The following is a 13,666-nucleotide window of genomic DNA, read 5'->3' on the forward strand; positions in this document are numbered from 1 at the left end:
CTTAAAGATGTTATAAATATGTGATTTTTGAAGTTTTTTTTTTTCAGTAAAAAAAAAAAAAAAGTTTTTACATTAATGGCAATGATTGTTGTAAACATAGAAGTCATGTTATGACTGACGGACTGTACCTGCAAGACAGAATGGAAATGAGAAGGAGGGTAAACACCATCGAACAAACCCTCAAGACGTCTAGATACCCCAACTAGGCCTTTGTTAAGGGTTCAAGAATGTATCTCAAAAAGTGCAGAGAAGAGGAGCACAGCAAGAGGAAGGACATCGCCATCCCCTATGTGGCTGGTGTATTGGAGAAACTGAGGAGAGTTTTCAGAAAACACTGCATACCAGTTTATTTCACACACGACAATACACCTAGACAGAAACTGGTAAACCCCGAAAGACAAAATAACCAGGAAAAAACAGAGTAATGTAGTGTATGCTGTTCAGTGCAGTGACGAATGTACAGTCTTATACATTGGGGAAACCAAACAACCCACCCAAAATCGCATGGTCTTAGCCAGAGAACACAGATGGTTGAGGGAAGTGAAGTCAAAGTGGAAAAACCTTCTCTAGACAGAGGAGGTGGATTCTGCCATCAACAATACAGTCTTGACTTCTCTCCCCAAGAAGTTTCAATACCATTCACACCTTGAGACTGGAGGCTCCCACAGACAGCCGCTTCGTTAGAGCATCATTTATAGGACAAGTAGCCTAGGCACAGAGTCCCACCTCTTAACGACAGGTAAGACCCAGCCATTATGGAAATAGCGGCACCAGTTTCTGGTCCAGTGAGTTTCTGGTAGGTTTCCCCGCAAAGTTTTCCTATTTAAACCTCAACTTCCGGTTTCTCAGAACTGAAGAAGCTATTTGGATGAGCGTCTTCGAGAAATTCTACAAGTCCAGTTGCCTTTTTCAGCTCATTTTGGATTAAGCCAAAAATGTGAGTCTTGAGACTCTTTTTAAATATATCAACAAACTAAAAATGTGTAAATTCCGTTATATCAATTTGTTAATATTTGTTTTGTCTTAATTGAATTAATGGAGTTTACAGATAATATTACTGCAGGAAATTGATGATATGATCCAAGTGATATTTAAAATTGTAGCGGATCAAATTGTTAACTGAACTCCACTGACGGAACTTTATAGTGGGACACCAGGCGGAAATGGATTGTTTTTTAAAAACTCGTTGGTGTCATTTTTGTGTTTGTGGGCTAAGCTGGAAGACGTCGGTATCGTGTCCCAGGTAAATATCTGAGCTGTTGAAGTAAAAATGTCTGGAGCTGAGGGTTTGAGAGAGTTGATCATCGAGCGACTAACTGCTGCTGCCGAAGAAATATTCGGACTCTTTGAAAGAACTGTCGTCCAGTACGAGAAAGAGATCGATCGTCAGCGCAGACTGCTGGATATCACCTGGAAACCTGAGATAAAGTTACACAGAATAGGTGAGTAGAACCAGAATGATGTGAATTAACTTAATTTGTCGGGAGTAATGTATCACGAAAGTAACTTAATTACTTTTTGCTGTAACGCGGTAATGTATGCATTAAAAAAGAAAGAAATTACCCGTTACAAATGTCAGTAACGCGCGTTACAATGGATTTTAAAGCCGGAAATTAATTAATTAAGTTGTGTGTTTTTATACAAATTCGTGAATGCAGGGCACAGTCAGACTGTACATTCGGATATGAAGAACATTATAGTTAAGTTCACTTAAAAAGGAGGAAGTTCGATCTCAGCAGATCTCTGAATTCTGATTATAGTGACTAGAAATACTGATTATCACACAAAGTATAAAAAGTCAAAATAATTCTCACAACGCGCCTAAAGTACTGTATCACTACCACAGTATGTATTGCGCTAGCTTAGTAATTATGCCATTCCAAACTGGAAATTAAAAATACACCATGCTGTCTATTGTTTACCTGCAGTGTACTGAGAAAAAAACAAACAACAAACAAAAAAAAAACTTCACGTCGGTCTCACGGCGGGAGGTCCGACCCGGGACTTCTGGCGATGTGAAAACGCACCAAAGGCAAGTCGACCCGGTTCTGAAAATCAAATCTCGGGCCAACTCGAGATTTTGTATTGCTGCAGCTTTTTTATGTACTGCAAACTGCAGTACTGCAACTGCATTTTCGATTTTAAAGTGGTATAAATGAGCTACACTGAATGCAATGAGATCTATTGAGAACGCAATCCATATTCAATATATATTCAAAATACAACATTGAATTTATATCATATTCTATATTAAATCAATTTCCAGTTATTGTGGTGAAAGTAATGCAAAAGTAATGTAATAATGCGCTGGACAGTTCTTAACCAAGCTTTAGTCTCATTTTAGTTTCCTTCTCTTCTTGATGCATGTCAATGATCTGTCAGTGATGCAGTAATTAACCAATAGGAGGCTTGGACCTGTTAAATTAGATCAAGGTGAAAACTTTTTTGGTGGTGTTTTCCTGTCATCACATTAGTAACTTTTATGTTTTGTCTCTTTGTACTTCCAGACCTCCCACAGCAACATATATGCATAGAAGAGGAGGTTCTTACTCAGCAGCAGCTCTGTAAGTGGGAGAGGAATTTAAATCTGGAACAGGAGGAACCAGAACCTCCACAGATGGAAGACAAACAGGAAGGAGCAGAACCTTCAAAGATGAAAGAGGAACAGGAGGAACCAGAACATCCTCAGATTAAAGGGGAACAGAAGGAACCAGAACCTCCACAGATGGAAGACAAACAGGAGGGAGCAGAACCTTCACAGATGAAAGAGGAACAGGAGGAACCAGAACATCCTCAGATTAAAGGGGAACAGAAGGCACCAGAACCTCCACAGATTAAAGAGGAACAGGAGGAACTCTGCAGCAGTCAGCAGGAAGAACATCTTATATTGAACTGGGACACTGATTCCTTGATGGAGACTCCTTATGATGAAGAAAGAAAGTGCAGTGACCAGCTCCTCTCTCTTAACTCTTTTGTATCTGAGAGCATAGATCAGGAAGGAATCAACCATGTAGACTTGGGATCAATTAGAAATGCAGAGCTAAATCCAAAGAAGAGACGTCGCACCGACACAAGTTACAGTAACAATGTAGACAACTCTCCGTCAGAGAGCTGGTGTGATACTGACACGGGTAAAAAGTCTAGAACATGTGACATCTGTGGAAAAGCCTTTAAGAACAAGTCTGTAATGTCTCTTCATCACAGACTTTTCCACATGTGTGAGACACCTTATCATTGCAAGAAATGTGGGAAAAGTTTCATGCATAGGAGGGGTTTGATTTCACATGCATGTAGGAAACATTTGAGTCAAACTAGTGATGTGAATAAGCACACAAGGACTCAAACACGTGATAGGCCATATGGTTGTGACACATGTGGTAAAAAGTTCAAGCAAAGAAGTGCTCTAACAGAGCACATGAGGACTCACACAGGTGAGAAGCCCTATGGTTGTGACACATGTGGTAAATCCTTCAGCCGAAATAGTATCTTAACTCAGCACATGAGGATTCACACAGGTGAGAAGCCATATCCTTGCAAAACTTGTGGGAAATGTTTCCGGCATTGTAGTGGTTTGAATAAGCACATAAGGACTCACACAGGTGAGAAGCCATACAGTTGTGACGCATGTGGTAAAACCTTCATTCAAAGTGATAAGTTAAAAAGGCATATGAGGACTCACACAAGTAAGAAGCTGTCGTCCTAAAGCATCATCCGTATCAAGTTCATCCTGGCAAACGTCATCTTGAGTAGCAAGTGGAGGATGTGATGCATCATGACATTGCTGAACTCTATTGCCGAGCTTGAAGATCTGTGTTTGCTTGCTGATAAAAGTAACAGTGGTGTGACCAACCCTGATAACAACCCACATCCACAGAAAATTGCATCGATTGTAATGGAGCGGACATATTTGGTACAAAGTTGGACTTATCAAATGGGGTACTGGCATTTCCCTCTTTTAATGTAAACTCTTTTCTGTTCTGTACATTAAAATCTAAATTCGGAAAACCAGTGCTAGTGGGGTCGTTCTTTTTTTGTTCTTTTTTTAGTGTTTAGCTTAATATCTTAAACCCAAAATTCTAATTATGCAGTTTCTTACTGTCTCCAGTTCCTGGAGCCTGGCAGTAGAGTGCATCAGAATCAAAAAAGACCTTATTACAAGTTTGTTTGTACGTACAGTAATTTGCCATAATTTGTGTTCTTTGAATAAAATAAATTTGTAAACATATACACACTCAAATATACTAAAATATACTAAAAAGATATTTACTGTATATACAACAAAAAGAACATTTACAGTGGGATGGTGGTGGGTTTTATGTGTGGGGGGACCATGGCACTGTTCAGCAGACACACTGCGGTTTGGGGGAAAAAAGACTTGGAGAGAGTGAAAGGGTTGATGCTGAAGAAGCAGGAGACCATCAGTTGTTTGTTGTAGATGCTGAGCCAGTAATGTTCCTGGAGGAGGTACTGTAATACTGCACTGTCAGACAATACTGCATGTTGACATCATAGGGAGTGTTGTGGATTCACGTTTCACTTCATTAGAAAAGCAAAGTTGATTAATAGATTGTAGTGTGTGTGTATTATGTATTTATTTGTTTTGAGAGGGAATAGTAGACATTTTGATCCACACTGGGTTCCAGTTGGCGGCGGTAAAACACCAATTCGTTGTTTGCCAACCGCCAATGAAACACCAAAAGAAGGAAGAAGAAGGAAAAGAAGATGTAGTTTAGCAACGCCCATTGGCAACGTCCCATGCTGTACACAGTCTGCCGGAAATCAAAGGATGAAAAGAAGAAGTGGTTTCTTTTCTGAAACCCGTTAGTAGTTTTGCTGTTTTTCTGTGTCGATCGAACTGGAAGACGGTTGTTTTGTGTCGTCGTGTCCCAGATAAAATTTTGAGCTGTTGAAGTAACAATGTCTGGAGCTGAGGGTTTGAGAGAGTTGATCATCGAGCGACTAACTGCTGCTGCTGAAGAAATATTCGCACTCTTTGAAAGAACTGTCGTCCAGTACGAGGAAGAGATCGATCGCCAGCGCAGACTGCTGGATATCACCTGGAAACCTGAGATAAAGTTACACAGAATAGGTGAGTACAGGTAGAATGGCCTTTATTAACTAACTAATGAATGGAAAGACAGTGTGGAGAAGACACAGAGGAAAGATACTCAGCTAGAAGGTTGATTAACGCCAACGCTATTATATAATAGGATATTAAACTATACACTGTATTGCGTAACACGGAAAAGTGTCTCCGGACGTCACTGAAAAGGCCACGCACACTTCAGGTGTAAAAAGGAGAAGTTGCTGTGTTATCTATTGTTCTTCAAACCATTTAAAAGATAAAACTTCTCTGCTCCCCCCAAGAGAGAGTGACAAACCCCGAATAAATGTATCACAAAACGCCAGGACATAGATCGAAAGCCGTGACCCTGATATCCGATTTGTGTACGTTTGCAGCAAACACCTTTAATCATGATGCTAAAGTTAGATTCAAGATTCCAAGATTCAAGATCACTTTATTGATCCCCACAGGGTAATTGTTTCGTCTAAGAGTCTCAGGATAACAATGAAAATACGTGAACCAGACATAGACAAAGGAATATGAGTCAAAATGAAAATAAAATAAGGTAAAATAAAATAAAAAAAAGCTAATGTCAGTCGTCTGAGTTGTTAGTTATAATATTGAAATTCCAAATTCATGCTGTAAAGTCAAAGAAGTGAACTGAAATGACAGTAGGTAAAGACAGAGCACAGAGTTATGTTACTGTAAAGCGTTTTTTGATGATTATGATTATAAACTGATGACAGATGTCAAGTCATTAATGCTTTTTTTTTTTTTAAACTGGGCCTTTCCACTCAGTCTTTTTTTGTTGTTGCCTGCTCTGTGTGCCATTGATTGCCTCCCCTGGGGACAAATAAAGTTTTCTGAATCTGAATTAGTGGGAAAAAACAAAAAAACATTGATGGTCATTCAGTATATTTGGATAGCTGACCTCATTATTGTACTGACATTATTGCATTGATTTCATAATGATGCTGAACCTGGACGTGACCAACTGTGTGCACGTGTTATATTGAAGAGACTTGACAGCCAACTACTTTTACTTCATTTCTTTTACGTACAACCATAACACAGAATTCTGTTTCCTCTCTCAGTACAGAAAAGAAAATAATTTTGTTCATTGCCACAGTTATGCCATTGCGAGTGAACTCACTGCATGGTTTAAGGTAAAGAGTTGCACAGTTTTTATAGTACAGAGACCAAAAAAAAACAAAAAGGTGTGCGTTATTGGGCCAGTCTGGTCCAAAATGCCAGGGCCAATATTTTTGCCATAGTCCAGTGAGATTTTTTTACTTGGGGAATAGGCTATTTAAATATAATCCACAATTTAAAATATACTACTACTACTACTACTACTGCTACTACTACTATTAATAATAATAATAACTTAAGTGGAGTGATAACCAGATCGTGGACTTTCGCTTCCAGTTCTCCTTTGACGAGTGCACATTTTCACACATTTGCCGAACGCATGGTTAGGGCGCTCCTATTTCACCTGGCAATTACACATACCATTTTCTGATTGGCTGACTGGTGGGCGATCAAGCAGAGCAGTCTGCCTTCGCCTCATCTATTTATAGATTACTAATCTCTTTTAAAGTCTATGTGCTGCGAGTTTTATTATTTTTCGGCGTGAGAAATGTCCTGTGTGGCATGAAAGGTTGTCTCACGTGAGACTTGAGAGCTCTGCTTAAACATATTTAAACTGAAATGTCAATAGCAGCACGACTGGCTACCACAGTAACTGTTGTTATAGTCTGTGCACAACTGTTTCTTTCTCATTTAGAAACAGCTAAAATTGGGGGCATTTTCGGGGACAGTTTTAGACGGGTGACAGATCATCCAAAATGGGGACTGTCCGCAGAAATCAGGGATGTCTGGTCACCCTAAAAACACACAGAACTGGCACGGCACCTTTTTTGGAACAAGTTCTTCCGTGTTGTCATAGTCTTCTGGTTCTGCTGCAAACTTTCCATCTTCACCACGCCTCACAATGCAGTGCGTTCAGCAGCACTACATTGAAAATGGTCCAGTCTGAAACAGTGTCTCGCGGCGCAACATTCCAAACACTGTGTAATAAAATACACCGGTATATTCAAAATTCATATCATAATGGAAAAAAAAATAAAATACCAGTATTTAGTAAGAACTGGTATACCAGCCCTACATAGCATCATGCACTTGCTGCAGATTTGTCAGCTGCACATCTATGATGCAAATCTCCCATTCCATCATATCACCTGAATCCGTTTGGATTCTCCCTGGGTACTCCAGGGGGAATCCAGACCAAACTCTGAAAGCCAAAATAGTACTGCTAGGGAGTTGGCTCAGTCCGCATGCAGCACAGTTTGTGTCCGAGGTGAAATTCCCTCAAAATACTTCTGCATTTCATCTTTTATACTCTTAAATCGAGACACATCCTATTTTCCACACATCACCATGACTAACCATCACCCCACTACTTTTATCCAAAAGGGGTGTTACATTCATGACTTATTAATTAATACTTAGACATTAGTTCATTCTCTGTATTTTTCCACTAACTGTGTGTTCGGACATGTCCTGACCTGCTCTTAGGCAATAAGGTTTCAGTTCCCCTTTTTGCCCCCACTGCCTGACATCTGTATCCTGTTTTTCTTATTCTGCTCCTGATTTCACAAACATTGGTTACTTTGCTTCAACTATTATTCATCTTACATTCTGTGTATAATAATCACTCACTGAAAATCAACATGTTTAATCAGACTCATTCTTCAATCATAGTATTATATTCCTATATTCTGTTAATTTAAGTTCCGATCATACACTTAGTACCGTGCCTTTACGCTGTTGGTCAGCTGAGATCTCCCTGAAGGGAAGTGTTGTTGCACGACCGTTAATGGAAACACATAGGTGAATTAGTCTTATGTCACGTTTGGGAAATTGCAGCAATCGGGGCCCCCCACCCCACACCCCGCCTCCCACAACACACCCCACAATGGCTGTGTCATCAGAGAATTTCTGCAGATGACATGACTGAATGACATGCAGTGTATGTGGTCAAGAGGAAGGGGGGAAGTACAGTTCCCTGGGGGGCCCCGATGTTACTAATGAGATGAGCAGACACACAGACTATCCGTCAGATAGTCATCGACCCAAGTGACGAGGAGAGCACCAACCTGCGTGTCCTCCAGTTTGGCCTTCAGCAGACTGGGCTGGATGGTGTTTAAGGCGCTGGAGAAGTCGAAGAACATGGTCTGGACTGAGGTGTTGGGTCTGTCCAGGGAGTAGTAGGCCTGTTGCGTCAGGTAGATGATTTCATCATCAACCCCAACATGGGGCTGATATGCAAACTGCAGGGGGTCTTGTGATCTGCACACCAGCGGTCTGAGGTGTGCCAAAACCAGTCTTTCCATGACCTTCATGATGTGAGAGGTCAGTACTACCGGCCTGTAGTCCTCCTTTTTTGGGCACTGGGACCAGGCAGGATGTTTTTCCAGAGCACTGGCACTCTCTGAAGGTGTAGGCTCAGGTTGAAGAGGTGCTGGAGAACTTCAAAGAGCTGGCTGGAACATGCCTTCAACACACGAGGACTAATGTGGTCCGGTCCAGCAACTTTCCTCAGTTTGAGCTTCTCCAGTTCTCTCCTCACCTGGCTGGCTGTGATGTGGAGTTCAGACTGGGGGGTGGGGGATATCAGCAGTGGGTTGGAGGGTGGAGGTGATGAGGGTGGTGCAGAGAGGTGTCTGCTGCAGGAGGTGGTGGGAGGCTGTGGGAGATGTGAGAATGTCCTGGGGGTGGGAGGTGTGAAAAAGTCTGTTTGGCCAGATTGGCTTGCAGATGCAAACTCGTTGGTGGTTGAACCTCCACTGTTACTCTTCTTCCAGATTTATCTTCCTGTAATCACATTAGTATCCTTAATGTTGTGTGTCTTTGTCCCTCCAGACCTCCCACAGCAACATGTATGTATGGAGGAGGAGTTTCTTACTGAGCAGCAGCTCTGTAACCAGGAGAGAAAATCCAGTCAGGATCAGGAGGGGCTAGAACCTTCACAGGTAAAAAAGGGACAGGAGGAACCAGAACCCCAACAGGTGAAAGAGGAACAGGAGGAACCAGAACACCCAGAGGTGAAAGAGGAACAGAAGGAACAAGAACCCCCACAGGTGAAAGACGAACAGGAGGAACCAGAACCACCACAGATTAAAGAGGAACAGGAGGAACTGTGCAGCAGTCAGCAAGAAGAACATTTTGTTTTGAACTATGAGACTGATTCCCTTATGGAGACTCCTACTGATGAGGAAAGTGAGCACAGTGAACCAGAACCAAACAGCTATCATCTCCTCTGTCAGAGCTCTGCTGTGTCTGAGAGCCCAGATCAGGAAGGAAGCAACCATGTAGACTCAGGATCAACTGGAAATGCAGAGCTGAATCGAAAGAAGAGACATCACAGAGACAAAAGCCACTGTAACAATGTAGACAACTCTTCCATATCAGAGAGTCAGTGTCATACTGATACAGGTAAAAAGGTAACATGTGTCACATGCATTTCCTGTGCAACACATTTTAAGAACAAGTTAGGAATGAAAAGACGTTACAGACTCTACACAGGTGAGACGCCTTGTCATTGCAACACATTATCTGAAAGTTTCATGAAGAGAAATTATTTAATTTCACACACAAGAAGTCAGACGGGTGTAAAACCATATCCTTGCAAACCATGTGGGAAACGTTTCAATCAAATCGTTGACTTGAAAAAGCACATGAGGAATCATACAGGTGAGAAGACGCACACTTGTGAGACATGTGGTAAAATCTTCAATCGGAGTACTTATTTAAAAAAGCACATGAGGGTTCACACAGGTGACAAGCCGTACGGTTGTGAGACATGTGATAAAACCTTTACTGAACAAGGTAATTTAAGAAAGCACATGAAGATTCACACAGGTGAGAAGCCCTACAGTTGTGACACATGTAGTAAAACCTTCAGTCGACGTTCTCATTTAACTCGTCACATGAGGACTCATACAGGTGAGAAGCCATACAGTTGTGAGACATGTGGTAAAAGCTTTAGTCAAAGTACTACTTTAACAGAACACATGAAGACTCACACAGGTGAGAAGCCGTACTGTTGTGACACATGTGGTGAAATCTTCGCTGAAAGAACTACTTTAAAAAGGCACATGAGGACTCACATAGGCGAGAAGCAGTACGGTTGTGACACATGTGGTAAAACCTTCAGTCGCAATAGTATCTTAACTCAACACATGAGGATTCACACAGGTGAGAAACCTTATGGATGTGACACATGTGGTAAAGCCTTCAATCGACGTTCTCATTTAACTGCTCACGTGAGGACTAATGCATGTGAGAGGAAGTACGGTTGTGAAACATGTGGCAAAACGTTCAATAAAAGAAATACTTTTACCGGTCACATGAGGACTCACACAGATGAGAAGATGTTCAGTTGTGACACATGTGGTAAAAGCTTCAGTCGACGTTCTCATTTAACTATTCATGTGTGGACTCACACAGGTGAGACAAAGTACAGTTGTGAAACATGTGGCAAAACATTCAGCCAAAGAAGTACTTTAACTAATCACATGAGGACTCACACAGGTGAGAAACCATACTGTTGTGAAACATGTGGCAAAACCTTCAGTCAAAGAAGTAATTTAACTGATCACATTAGGACTCACACAGGTGAGAAGCCATACGGTTGTGACACATGTGGCAAAACCTTCAGCCGCAATAGTATCTTAACTCAACACATGAGAATTCACACAGGTGAGAAGCCAAACAGTTGTGACACATGTGGCAAAACCTTCAATCGGAGTGCTCATTTAACTTTTCACATGAGGATTCACACACGTAAGAATCTGTTGTCCTGAAGCATCTGTGTCCAAAAATAGCTGAGTTTAAAAAGATCATGTCAGATTTTTTTCAGGTTTATCTTTGTTGCAGAAATCTGCTTAAAGAATGGAAAAGTGGTGTTCATTTGTGTACCGATACTTTTTACTGTAATGCTGACTCTAACGGTAGTAACCGGACCATCAGTTTTTCACCTGCATGGATGGAAGTGAACCTTCAAAATGCTGGAGTAGCTGTACTTCACCTCAAAAGATGCAGACTCGGCAACCTGCAACCAATCCTGAAAAGCATTATTGTGCAAGGGAGAAAAACATGGAATTTGATTAAAAATGTGACGAAGCATGGCATTGTTATTTATTTTTCTTTAAAAAAGCAGGGAAATGTAATGTCTTTGATAGCCTGCTTGACCCTGCGCCACTGTTTAATTATGATAATTATATAGCAGCACCTTGATAATACTTTGTTGTGAATTTTATTTTATGTTGGTTCATTTCTTTCAAACCACTGAAACCAAAACCGTTATTTGAACCAGGCTGTAAACACGTTTAATAATGCTGTAAAGTTGGGCTTTTCACCATGGGGGTCTATGATGATTTGCTCCCTTTTGCAAACAGCCTCAAGCGGCCACTCGATGAACTGCAACTTTTTGCACTTCCGCATGGGCTTCATCGCTCATAAGGTTGTCGCCTGTTGTTGTAAGAGTTGGAAGGCTGTTGTGTCGTGTTGTCGCTTCGCGGATAAATGTTTGAGTTGTTGAAGTAACAATGTCTTCAGCTGAGAGTTTGAGAGACTTGATCATCGAGCGACTAACTGCTGCTGCTGAAGAAATATTCGGACTCTTGGAAAGAACTGTCGCCCAGTACGAGAAAGAGATCGATCGTCAGCGCAGACTGCTGGATATCACCTGGAAACCAGAGATAAAGTTACACAGAGTAGGTGAGGACAACGAGAATGGTCTGAATGAACTAACTAATGAGTGGAAAGACAGAATATGGAGAAGACACAAAGGAAAGAGACAGCTAGAAGGTTGATAACATGCTAAGAGGCTAACTAGCATAGCTAACTGTACGTGGGTTTAAACTAGAACATATTTGCTCAGATGTGTTTTTCTGTCCTCACGTTAGTAACCTTCATGTTGTGTCTCTTTGTTCCTCCAGACCTCCCACAGCAGCATGTCTGCACAGAGGATTCTGTTCTCACTGAGCAGCAGCTCTGTAACCAGGAGACGAACTCCAGTCTGGACCAGGAAGAACCAGGACCTCCACAGATTAAAAAGGAACAGCGGGAAACAGAGCATCTACAGATTAAAGAGGAACATGAGAAACCAGAACCTCCACAGATGAAAGAGGAACAGGAGGAACCAGAACCTCCACAGATGAAAGAGGGACAAGAGGAATCAGAACCTCCACAGACGAAAGAGGAACAGGATGAACTCTGCTGCAGTCAGCAGGAAGAGCATGTTGTATTGAACTGTGAGACTGATACCTTTGTTGAGACGCCTACTGATGAGCAAAGTGAGCATAGTGAACCAGAACCAAAAGATGATCATCTCCTTTGTAAGAACTCTGCTGTATCTGAGAGCCCAGATCAGGGAGGAAGCAACTCAGGATCAACTAGAAATGCAGAGCTGAATCTAAAGAAGAGACATCACAGAGACACAAATCAGAGTAACAATGCCGACAGCTCTTCCATGTCAGAAAGTCAGTGTGATGCTGATGTAGGTAACACTTTTGAAGCACGTGGTAAAATTTTCAATAGGACTACTAATTTGAAAAAGCGCACGAGGACTCGTACAGGTGAAAAGCCGTACGGTTGTGAAACATGTGGTAAAACCTTCAATCACAGAGGTGATATAAGTCGTCACATGAGGACTCACACCGGTGAGCGGCCTTACAGTTGTGAAACATGTGGCAAAAGGTTCAATAGAGGATGTACTTTAACTGTTCACATGAGGACACACACAGGCGAGAAGCCATACAGTTGTGAGACATGTGGTAAAACCTTTACTGAATCAAGTAATTTTAATAAGCATATCAGGACTCACACAGGTGAGAAGCCGTATGGTTGTGAAACATGTGGTAAAACCTTCAATCACAGAGGTGCTATAAGTCGTCACATGAGGACTCACACCGGTGAGCGGCCTTACAGTTGTGAAACATGTGGCAAAAGGTTCAATAGAGGATGTACTTTAACTGTTCACATGAGGACACACACAGGCGAGAAGCCATACAGTTGTGAGACATGTGGTAAAACCTTTACTGAATCAAGTAATTTTAATAAGCATATCAGGACTCACACAGGTGAGAAGCCGTATGGTTGTGAAACATGTGGTAAAACCTTCAGTCGAAGAAGTGCTTTAAATGATCACATGAGGACTCACACAGGAGAGAAGCCGTACAGTTGTGACACGTGATAAAACCTTCAATCGAAGAACTCACTTAACTACTCACATGAGGACTCATGCAGGTGAAAAGCCGTACATTGTGAAACATGGTAAAACCTTCAGTGAAAGAGGTACTTTAACTGGTCACATGAGAATTCACAGGTGAAACGTGTCGTCTTGAAACATCTGTGTTTTACAGATGTTTGCATGTGAACCATCTTACCTTTACATGGTTCATTTACTTTTATAACCCGTTTTTATTTGTAAAGAGTATTTCAACTTCAACTTCTTATTTACTATTTTATTACTATTACTATTTATTTATTTTTTATCTATTTGTTTCAATGTTTTACCACATCTTATCATCTTAT

General features: G+C 41.3%; 2 protein-coding genes across 3 annotated transcripts; both read left to right on the forward strand.

Annotated features, from left to right (window-relative positions):
• Nucleotides 1–1,210: 1,210 nt before the first annotated feature.
• On the forward strand, nt 1,211–4,000 carry LOC125010977 (zinc finger protein 568-like). The gene is made up of 2 exons (XM_047589954.1): nt 1,211–1,442; nt 2,508–4,000. The coding sequence occupies exons 1-2, from the start codon at nt 1,271–1,273 to the stop codon at nt 3,701–3,703; spliced, it is 1,368 nt and encodes a 455-aa protein (XP_047445910.1). The 5' UTR covers nt 1,211–1,270; the 3' UTR covers nt 3,704–4,000.
• Nucleotides 4,001–4,755: 755 nt separating this feature from the next.
• On the forward strand, nt 4,756–11,254 carry LOC125010913 (gastrula zinc finger protein XlCGF57.1-like). 2 transcript variants are annotated; one of them, XM_047589859.1, is made up of 2 exons: nt 4,756–5,089; nt 8,990–11,254. In XM_047589859.1, the coding sequence occupies exons 1-2, from the start codon at nt 4,918–4,920 to the stop codon at nt 10,930–10,932; spliced, it is 2,115 nt and encodes a 704-aa protein (XP_047445815.1). In that variant the 5' UTR covers nt 4,756–4,917; the 3' UTR covers nt 10,933–11,254. The 2 variants fall into 2 exon arrangements, with proteins under 2 accessions (XP_047445815.1, XP_047445816.1); XM_047589860.1 differs by having other exon boundaries at nt 9,170–11,254.
• Nucleotides 11,255–13,666: the final 2,412 nt, after the last annotated feature.

Source organism: Mugil cephalus, chromosome 7 (assembly GCF_022458985.1).
Source record: "Mugil cephalus isolate CIBA_MC_2020 chromosome 7, CIBA_Mcephalus_1.1, whole genome shotgun sequence".
Lineage (NCBI taxonomy): Eukaryota > Metazoa > Chordata > Actinopteri > Mugiliformes > Mugilidae > Mugil > Mugil cephalus.

Excerpts from the sequence above, each read along its gene's own strand:
- LOC125010977 (XM_047589954.1), top strand. The coding sequence starts at position 1,271 with ATGTCTGGAGCTGAGGGTTTGAGAGAGTTGATCATCGAGCGACTAACT. Across the intron at positions 1,443-2,507 it reads GATAAAGTTACACAGAATAG|ACCTCCCACAGCAACATATA; the intron begins GTGAGTAGAACC and ends TTGTACTTCCAG.
- LOC125010913 (XM_047589859.1), top strand. The coding sequence starts at position 4,918 with ATGTCTGGAGCTGAGGGTTTGAGAGAGTTGATCATCGAGCGACTAACT. Across the intron at positions 5,090-8,989 it reads GATAAAGTTACACAGAATAG|ACCTCCCACAGCAACATGTA; the intron begins GTGAGTACAGGT and ends TTGTCCCTCCAG.